Source organism: Acanthisitta chloris, unplaced genomic scaffold, assembly GCF_000695815.1.
Source record: "Acanthisitta chloris isolate BGI_N310 unplaced genomic scaffold, ASM69581v1 scaffold31688, whole genome shotgun sequence".
NCBI lineage: Eukaryota > Metazoa > Chordata > Aves > Passeriformes > Acanthisittidae > Acanthisitta > Acanthisitta chloris.
The window spans coordinates 1-10,088 of record NW_008687003.1 but is presented as its reverse complement, the minus strand read 5'-3'; the positions used below and the strand labels follow the sequence as shown (position 1 = coordinate 10,088).

The 10,088-nt window shown below is 48.8% G+C and overlaps 1 protein-coding gene across 1 annotated transcript in view; it reads left to right on the top strand.

The window, feature by feature from the left end:
• Positions 1-9,790, top strand: part of LOC103807680 (ubiquitin-protein ligase E3B-like) — a gene marked incomplete at both ends in the record, with an annotated part of 10,652 nt that extends 862 nt beyond the window's left edge. Inside the window, 13 exons of the mRNA XM_009080421.1 lie at positions 2-22; positions 419-539; positions 1,619-1,678; positions 2,019-2,123; positions 2,218-2,314; positions 2,987-3,072; positions 3,688-3,770; positions 4,724-4,829; positions 5,444-5,564; positions 6,794-6,971; positions 7,560-7,729; positions 8,706-8,873; positions 9,619-9,790. Of these exons, the coding sequence (XP_009078669.1) occupies positions 2-22; positions 419-539; positions 1,619-1,678; positions 2,019-2,123; positions 2,218-2,314; positions 2,987-3,072; positions 3,688-3,770; positions 4,724-4,829; positions 5,444-5,564; positions 6,794-6,971; positions 7,560-7,729; positions 8,706-8,873; positions 9,619-9,790 (1,488 nt within the window). The remainder of the gene's footprint in view (position 1; positions 23-418; positions 540-1,618; positions 1,679-2,018; positions 2,124-2,217; positions 2,315-2,986; positions 3,073-3,687; positions 3,771-4,723; positions 4,830-5,443; positions 5,565-6,793; positions 6,972-7,559; positions 7,730-8,705; positions 8,874-9,618) is intronic.
• Positions 9,791-10,088: the final 298 nt, after the last annotated feature.

Genomic DNA, 10,088 nt, shown 5'->3' with positions numbered 1-10,088 from the left:
GCCGCCTCCAGAGGGAGATCAGGTGCGTGGCAGCCGTGGAATCCTGGAGTGGGTTGGCTCGGAAGGACCTTGGAACTCATCTCATTCCTCCCGTGCCACGGGCAGGATCACCTTCCACTAGCCCACGTTGCTCCAAGCTCCATCCAACCTGGCCTGGAACATTCCCAGGGATGGAGCAGCCACAGCTTCTCGAGGCAACCGGTGCCAATGCCTCAGCACCCTCATAGGGCACAATTCCTTCCCAATATCCCATCTAGCCCTGCCCTCTGACTATGAACCCATTCCCCTTGTCCTTTCACTCCGAGCTCTTGGAAAAAGTCCCTCCTTGTAGGCCCTGTCAGGGAGGGAATTCTACCCCTACTCCTTCCTGGAGAGCTGTGCTTGGTTTTTAACCACTCATTTTTCTCCCCTTTGGTAGGAGAGAGGTGGAAGAATTCTTTGGGACACATGACTCTGGCTCAAGTAAAAGAACTGCTCTGTCTGTCTTCAAAATTGCCAGGAAGCTGCTGTTTGTGTTCAGTCCCAAAGAGGACAAGGAGGTAAGGACGCAGCCCTGACATCATCTTTGGAGCAGATTTTTAATCCCTTAAATATGTTTAATTCATTATCATGTAGGTTCCTGCTGTATATTTTGCCTTCAGAAATGTGATCTCTGTCTCCTGCTCCTTCCTGGAGGGATCTGCCTGGAGGAAGGAAACAGTAGAAGCCTTGAATTTTTCAGCAGTGGTTTTGTATTCAGGGCATGGTTTAGTGGATGTTTTTCCTGGTGACTGTGCCAACTGCAGTCACTGAGCTGTGCCTGAGGGTTTTGGCACTCAGCTGAGTCCTTCCCCAGGCAGGTACATTGTGGCAGCTCCTAACCAGCTGTGAGGGCCCAGGGGAGGTTGTTTGTATCTAATTTGTATCTGATTGCATCTATTTTATTTTTCTGACCATGTCCTGAGTCTGTGGGTTCAGAGCAAAGCCCTGAAATGATGATATTTGCCCCAGGAAAGTGTAGGGGCTGATGGTAAGGAAACCATGGAAGGTTGTGTTTAAATTGCAGTGGCAGTTGGTGACTTTTAAATCTCCGTTTCATCTCAATCTGCTACAAATGCAGTTCCCTGTAGGTGCAGCATCAAAACAAAGGCCTTTGTGTGTTACATACACATTTAGTAAGTGGCTGGATCCAACTGAAGTTCTGCACTGCAGTAATTGGGTGCATAGCTGGGATATCTCCCTTCTCCTTCACCTTCCCATTCCTTGCTCGGCCAAGCACTGCACTCTGCTCATTTCCACTCTGTTCCTGGACACTGCTCTTGGTTGGGATAACCACCCAGCTCAGAGTGGCTTTACGGCTTGAAATCATGTGACAAATACATAGAGGAAACATGGAAAACTGGGCTGAAATGATAATTAAGTGCTGTGGATATGATCACTGAGTTTGTGATGGGCAGAAGTCCAGGACACACTGCTACATCCTTGGCTCCCAGGGAAGGAGCCACCAGCCCTGGCTGTGGGGAGTCTTTGGGAACATTGTGATGCAGAGATCTTGCTCCCTCTGCTGAGCTGTTGCTTGTGCTGTTCCAGAACAGCCTTTCCTGTAGCTGGAACTAATCCCACCTGTTTGTTTCCCCAGAGGTTTGAAAAGCTGTGCCGTTGTATCCTCAACAGCATGGATGTGGAAAATGAGCCCAAGGTCAGCAGGGATGGGGTTGGGCTGGGCTGGGAGGTTGGTTGTTGTCTTTGGGTTGGTGACATAGAAATATTTAGCTCTCAGAAGCCCTTGAGCACTGCTGAGATTCCATGGGGAAAGGTTGCACAAGCCCTTTAGTATTTCCCTGGTACTTTTACTCTGTGCACAGCCACAGGAGTTAAAGGGCAGCTGATTCCTGGGGTGGGTGATGTGCTTTGACCACTGAATGTGGGGAGGGAAATACCTTGGTGCCACTGCTGGGTCCAGTGCCAGAGCTCCCTGGCAGTGTGTTCTGCCCCGCAGCAGCACAAACACTGATCACTGTGTGTCCTGCCTCCCTCAGGTGTGGTATGTGTCCCTGGCACTCTCCAAGGATCTTACACTCCTGTGGATCAAACAGATCAAAGACATTCTGTGGTTTTGCTGTGAATTTCTCAAGCAGCTTAAGGTAAGGACTATTTTTTTTGTGTTTTTCTCTCCCTGCATTTACCAGTTGGCTCAGAGCTGATTTGATGGATTAACCCTGATGTTTATTGTCTCAGCCTGACATCCTGCAGGACTCCAGGCTGGTCAATTTGCACCTCACAATGCTTGTGACCTTCACAGACACTTCCACCTGGAAAATCCTTCGGGGTATAGGTTGGTGCAACCATTCTTCAAGCAAGGCACTGATTTTGGACTTGCTATTAAAATCCTCTGACTGCTTTGGCACAGGTTGCCCAGAGAAGCTGCCCCAGCCCTGAAAAGGTCCCAGGCCAGGTTGGATGGGTCTTGGAGCAGCCTGGGCTAGTGGAAGGTGTACATGGCCATGGACTAAATTATCTTCAAGGTCCCTCCCAATCCAAACCATTCCATGAGTTCATGATTCTGTTTCTGTACCTCATTCCCTTCCCATGGTTGCCACAAAGATTCATTGTGCTCCTTGCCCAAAGCAAGGATTCCCTTGGGATTAGCCTGTTTCCCTGGAGATTAGGCTGTTTCCCTTAGGACAAAGACAGTTGCTACAATGTTTTTCTAATATTCCAAACTCTCACAGACAAGATGTGTTCAGAGGACATCGTAATGTGGTTTTAGCTGTGGGCTTTTGTAGGGAATGCACAGAGAAAATGTAGACAAGTATTGTGAGGGAATGAGACTCAAACCTTAAACAAGACCATGTGAGATGCTACCAAAGTGATGTCTGTGTGTGTGTAAGGACAAGGATTTTGTGTCAGGAGGTCTTGGGCACTGCCAAAGTGCTCTGGAGTGTGTGAGGAGGTGCAGAGTGAGGCTGTCAGGCTGTGCCAGTGACACCAGTGTTCTCACCCCCAGGTGAGACCCTGAGGCCTGCCATGAACCACATCTGTGCTAACATCATGGGACACCTCAACCAGAAGGGCTTTTACTCTGTGCTGCAGGTCAGTCATGTCTTCTCTTCATCCAGACACATCCCAGTGCTGCCTGGACTCTCTTAGGATCTGGGAAGGGGTGTCAGGGAGAAGCTGTTGGTGATTTGCACTTGGTCATATTTCTCTTCAAAGCAGTAAAGCAGTGTCTCCACCTGAGGCCAAATACACTCTCCTTTCTGTCCCTGTTGCTGAATCTAAGTCCTGCTTAATCATCTCATATGAGATGGACAGGAAGGAATCTTAAATACTTTGCCAAACTTTGCTCCTGCCACGTGATACAGATTGGGTTTGTTTACTGTTCTGTGGGGAAACAACTGATGTAATTCTTCTTAGTCTTTTAAATTAGCATTAAAATACCAAACTATGAGCCTTGTTTGTTAACCTTAAAGGCCTGAGCACCCTGTGAGTGCAGGTCCTAGAGGAACAGGTACTGTAGAGTGTCTGATTTGATTGCAGTTCCTCTGCCTTTGGTAACCTGAAGCTCTTTAGTTCTGCCAAATAACTGGTGGGAACTGGGTTTGGATTGCTTTGGTGTCCTTTTGCTCTGCAGTCAGTAAACTTAAGGTCTTCCAGGAGTTACTCTGAGGACTTCAGGGGTTTTATATCTCTTTTTTTTAATTCCAGATTTTGCTAACTAATGGCTTGGCAAGATCCAGACCTTCCTTGTCCAAAGGCTCCCTGACTGCCATCTTCTCTCTGGCACTGCGGTGAGGCCCCAGAGCTGCTTGGGCTGATTTGCAGCCAAACTTGTCTTCAGTGTGGTTTTTGAAGATTCTGCCAGTGAGTTTGTGCCACTGAGAGCATCACTCTGATGAAAGAAGTCGCTTTAGGCAAAGAGCTCACTTAGCTGTCATCCTTTTTCAGATCAGAAAGCCTTTAAGTCAGGAATTAGTGTGAGCCTTTAGGGTCCAATTCAGCCCAGAGTCTGTCTGTCTGTTGAACCACCAGAAGGGGTTGGAGCTTTCTAGGTGAGCATTTTTGTGTCTTACCACAGTGATCTGCTGATGCAGATGTACCTGTTGCCCAATTTGCAGGGACAAAGTTTGGCCCTGAAACAACACTTGGGAAATCTGCAGCCACTAATCAGCCTTTTAAACCTCAGTGGTTAATTGTGTGTCACTTCCCTCCTGCTGCTGTCACTGCTGGGCTGAGGAGGTGGTGATGGGCAGTGGCAATGGATGGCCTAGAAGATGTCACCTCGCTTCTTCCTAAGGAAAAGAACTGTTAATTACTGATTTTATGGCAGAGGGGAGAAGGGGAATTAGGAGTTGGGCCATATACCAGTGGTGTGACTGTGCTGTGTCACAGAGCTTGAGGCTGTAATTTCTCTGACTCAGATTCCTTTGAGTCATGAGTGATTTGGTGAACTTGCTCTGAGAACAGAAGTGTGAATGAATGATCTTTTTCCTGTGATGCTTCAAGGTCAGGTTGGATGGGGTTTGGAGCACCCTGGGCTAGTGGAAGGTGTCCCTGCCATGGCAGGGAGTGGGATAGATGAGCTTTTAAGGTCCTTTCAACTCAAACCATTCCATGACTGATTCTTGGTGAGGGAATAACCAGTAACTAGCTCTGCACAGCTCAGCTGAAGGCTCTGTCCTGCTCTCCTAGGTCAGGTCCTGCTCTGAAGTATTTCTCTCTCTCTCTCTCTCTCTCTCTGTAGCCCTGTGGTTGCTGCACAGTTCTCAGACAATCTGCTGAGGTCCTTTCTGATCCATGTCATGTCTGTGCCTGCTATAATGACTCATCTTGCTACTCTCACACCTGAAGTAAGTGGGTGATGTCATGGTACCACAGATCTGATTATCACACAGGACCACTTGTTATTGTGTTTCATCAGCTCTAGGAACAGAGCTCTGGCATTTCTCTTGACCAGTTTCAGCTCTGTTGTGCAAGCCCTTGGTCCTTACAGATACTCTGGATTTCTAATGCAGAAGCTTTTAACCCCAGTAGGTTGATGGACTGAGCTGCCCTATAATAAGTAATAAAGGCATATATGCCACACATCCTGAGTTTTTCCTGTCCTTCCCCTTCTGTAAGCACAGACCAAAGCAAAAATCACTCTGCTGTGTGGCAGATGAGCTGTGGGGGTAACCAGTGAGCTGTGCAATATTCCAGTTTAATCTGCATGCTGCAGTCAGGCAGGTTTTGTGCCAAATGGGCATCCTGTGTTCTTGCAGGCAGAGTTACCAAGGTCTGTCTGCAGCTACAGCAGGACCTGCTCACCTGCAGAGGCTTTTACCTCCAGTGTCACATGCTGTGTAGTGCAACAACCTCACCTTGCTGCTGTACTTGGCAGGAAAAGCCAACACCAAGTGCTGGTGGCAGGTGAGGTGTGGGTGGTGGTTCTGAGCCTCACTGGGGCTTCAATTGTGCCTTTCAGCGTCTGGCAGTGATAGAGTCCCACGAGCTCTTCCGCAAGTTCATCCTGTTCCTGAGCAGGGAAGCTCAGTGCCACGATGTCTGCGTGTGCCTGGAGGGCAGTCACACCCTCTGCCTGCTGGGTGAGCACCTGCAACACCTTCCTGTGTGTTTGGAAGAGTTCTGAGTCAGTTCTTCTTTCTCCATGGGGCAGAGCTGCCTCCAGCTCAGCATTGCTTAGTCCTTGTTTAGATCCTTATGTTTTTACCCAAAGGCCTATGAAAAATGAAGTGAGTTCATGGATTGCAAATGGTAAAAGCAAAGACCAATGGAAGTGGAAAGAAACTCCAATGGTAGGACAAGGAGTAATGGGGATAAATTGAAAAAGGAAAATTTAGATTTGATATTAGGGAGAAGTTTGTTAATGTGTTAGTGGTGAGACACTGGCCCAGGTTGCCCAGGGAGGCTGTGGCTGCCCCAACCCTGGCAGTGTTCACAGCTAGGTTGGATGAGCCTTGAGCAAACTGCTCTGGTGGGAGGTGTCCCTGCCCAGGGCAGGGGTTGGGGCTGGATCATCTCTGAGCTCCATTCCAGCCTCTTAACACAATATTGATACTATGATGTATTTGGGGATATTACAAACATAGTTTGAGGCCCTTGCAGAAGGAGGAAGGGGCAGAGACTTGCTCTTTACACATGTCATCATGCTGAGCTGTGGAGCATTATTTCTGCCAGCTTTTCCCTTGGGCTCTGAGAAGTTTTGGGGCATAGCAGGCTCCCTTGCCTGAAGGGACATGCTGCTGGAGTATTTCACTTCTCATTTCTGTAAAGAGAAGATTAGCAGATGGAACTCTGGAATAACCAGTGTGTGTAGCTTGTAGTGCTTTGTAGAAGGTCTTGGTGGGAAGCAGGTGAGGAGGTGACCAGAGGGACATGTCACCTGTATGGCTGATGTGTGCTGGCTGCTACAAGGTGTTCTCTAAGAATCATTACTGACACAAATCTTCTCCTGGGACTGGAAAAGGATTTGTTTCACCTGTGAGCACTGTCCCACAGCATCTGTTCCTCTTTAAGTCTCGCTATACTGGTCATTCCTGCAGGAAATAAGCAGGTGAGGAGGTGACCAGAGGGACATGTCACCTGTATGGCTGATGTGTGCTGGCTGCTACAAGGTGTTCTCTAAGAATCATTACTGACACAAATCTTCTCCTGGGACTGGAAAAGGATTTGTTTCACCTGTGAGCACTGTCCCACAGCATCTGTTCCTCTTTAAGTCTCGCTATACTGGTCATTCCTGCAGGAAATGTTCCTGGGGCACTGTCCCACAGCATCTGTTCCTCTTCAAGTCTCGCTGTGCTGGTCATTCCTGCAGGAAACCTGGTGTTCCTGGGCTCCCTGAATGACCAAGTGCTGGAGGAGGAGACAGCCCTCTTTGTGGGGGTGCTCATCCACATGCTCTCCTACTGCCAGAAGTATGTTTCACAGAAGAAATCCAACCTCACTCACTGGCACCCTGTCCTGGGCTGGTTTTCCCAGACTGTGGATTATGGGTAAGTGGTAATCAACAGCTGATTAAGTTTCTCTGTTTTTTCCCTTTTTTTTCCCCTTGATTCTACAGTGGTTTATGTTTTGAGATGAACAATGTGACCCTGTTCAGAATCACTTCTCAGGTATTTTCAGGATCTGTCTGCACAATATCAGCTGTTGCATTCACACACAGATTATTCTATGAGGGAATTCATTGAGTGTAGTTAAACTGGGGAGCAGTGGCCATACTGGTACTGATCCAACACCTGCCAAACTGTCAGAGGGCAGGAATAGATGGGATACTGGGAAGAAATTCTGGACTATGAGGGTGGTAAGGCACTGCCACAGGCTGCCCCATGGGTATGCCTCATCCCTGGAAGTGTTCCAGGCCAGTTTGGACAGGGCTTGGAGCTAGTGAAAGGTGTCCCTGCCCATAGCAGGGGTGGGATGAGGATCTTTGAGGTCCTTTCCAACCCAGACCCTTCTGGGATTCTGGGTTATCAGCCCTTCCTCTAAGGGTGGGTGCATATTCCAGTTTGGATTAGGAGCTAAATGCCTGAGGATCACTGCTGGTGGTGTGTTCTAACCTGTGTCCCTGCCCTGTCTTTCAGCCTGAACGAGTCGATGCCTCTGCTGACAAAACAACTGCAGCACCTCTGGGGAGTCCATATGATCCGAATCCTCTTCAGTGATGTGCTCAGCAAGAAACTGCTGGAAAATCAGGAGATAGCTCAGCTGCCAGCACAGCCAGTGTCCCCTCAGAACAGCCTTCCCATGAAAAGTCAGTTCTGGAGGGTTCTGGGGGGTTTGTGTGTTCCTGTCTCTGTCCTAGACTCACGGGGCTTTGACTTTTCCACTTAGGCTAAAAGCTTTCAGTAATGACTTGCAGCAGCTGCTGCTGCTTAGGTGGGGATCTGATGTCTCCTGTTTGTAATTTCTTGGAAAATGTCTCTGTGCCCTGGGGAAAGGAAGAGATTGGCTTATTTTAGAAGTTTTTGTCATGATTTCTCAAGTAACTGAAGTGCTTACTGTATAACCTAGTACTTCTTAAGGCAAGAAGGCAGGTCAGCTTCCTAGGAGAAAAGCAAGGTGAAGCTGGCTGATGGGCCTGTGATGTGTGGTGGTCCTGCAGAAGAGGGTTTGGAATAAGATAGCTGGAAAGTAGCTGTTTTCTGGCTGCTGCCTGTAACACCAGATCCTGTGGTCATTAGCTTCTGCAGTTAGAATCAGGGGGTCACACACTGGTTTGGGTTGGAAGGCACTTGAAGATCATTTAGTCCAACCCTCTGCCATGAGCAGGAACACCTTCCACCAGCCCAGGTTGCTCCAAGCCCCATCTAACCTGGCCTGGAACACTCCCACGGATGGAGCAGCCACAGCTTCTCTGGGAAATCCATTCCAGTGCCTCAGCACCCTCACAGGGAAAAATTCTTTCCTAATATCTAACCTAAATCTACTCTCTGGCAGTGTGAAGCCATTTCCCTTGTCCTGTCCCTCCAGGGACTGACAAATAGTCTCTCTCCAGCTCTTCTGTAGACCCTTCTGGCACTGGAAGGTTAGGTCACCCTGTGAAGTTTGTCTTCTCCAACCTAGCCTGGAATACTCCCAGGGATGGAGCAGCCACAGCTTCTCTGAGCAACCTGTGCCAGTGCCTCAGCACCTCACAGGGTGGAATTCCTTCCCAATGTCCAATGCAATCCTGCCCTCTGGCAGTGGGAATGGTTTCAAACAGCCCTTGTGTGCTTGTGTGTCCCCAGCCCTGTTCAGGAGAGCTTTCCAGAAATCAGCCTCCGTCCGCAACATCCTGAAGCCGGTCGGGGGGAAGCGCGTGGACTCGGCCGAGGTGCAGAAGGTTTGCAGCATCTGTGTCCTGTACCAAACCACCCTGACCACCCTGACCCAGATCCGCCTGCAGATCCTCACAGGTCAGGGCACCTCTCTGCTCTTCACATGTGGAGAGAAAGAATTAGATTGTGCTGATTAAATTCCCTTGACTTGTTGGGAGTTTTATCCCTGACAGCAGTTTATTGAGTGGCTGGGGGGAAACTTGTTCCACCCTGAATCATCCCTCTGATCAATAACGTTCAGCACTTCCTGATCAAGCATGAACTCACCAGAATACAGATTGGAGCAAGTTTTCTATCATGATAGTCACTCCAGCTCCAGCCTGAGTCAGTGCCTGGGGAAGCCAGGCAATATTAATCTTTGGGTGATGGGAACACTGAAGGCTTTCATACATCTTGGGAACAAATGACCTGTCTTGGGAATGCATGGAGGAGGAGATCAGCACTGTTTTGGTCTGGTGGATAGAGCAGGGAAGTTAGTCCAGAGCCTTGTGTGCTTTTTGGCTGTGGAGGTGACCATGGGGACAGCCCTGCTGTGTTCTCACCTCTGAGATGGCTGGAATGGTGGTGGGATCACAGGGATTAATTCATACAGTCACAGAATAGTCAGGGTGTGCAAAAATGCCTCATTTGAAGCTTTGATTTTTCTGCTTTCCTGGGGATTGTCCATCTCCTTTTAATGCAGACAGGCCTGGGAGCTGAATGGGATGCTCCTGTTCTCTTTTGCTTTGCAAAAGGACCTCTCACCTCCCAAGTCACCTTCATCCCTCTGAGCCTTCATGGGCAGCAGAAGGAGCTTTACTCACTGCACTTCAAATTTTCATAGGTCTCACTTACCTGGATGATCTGCTGCCCAAATTATGGGCTTTCATCTGTGAGCTGGGACCACAGGGTGGGTTAAAACTCTTCTTGGAGTGTTTGAACAATGACACAGAGGAGTCCAAGAGGCTGCTGGCCATGCTGATGCTCTTCTGTGACTGCTCCCGGCACCTGATCACGTAGGTACCACTCAGGGGGTGCTCTCTGGGCTTGGCACAGGAATCTCTTGGGTTCCTTCAGTTTCAAGAGTAGTAGTGAAGGTTTTATGCCTTGTCATGAAGATAACTAGGCAGGGTAAGGCAGCAAAGCCTTGAGGATTGAGTCTTGAGAAAGAAAGGACTGCAAAAGGACTTTCCCCCTGAGCCATGTGCTGCTTCAGGAATATCCTGACTGGTAACAAAACTGGGAGGAGAGGGAAACAGCACACAGGATGGGAGAGGGGGTGGAAAATTGCCTTTGCTGGGCAGTAGAAACAGT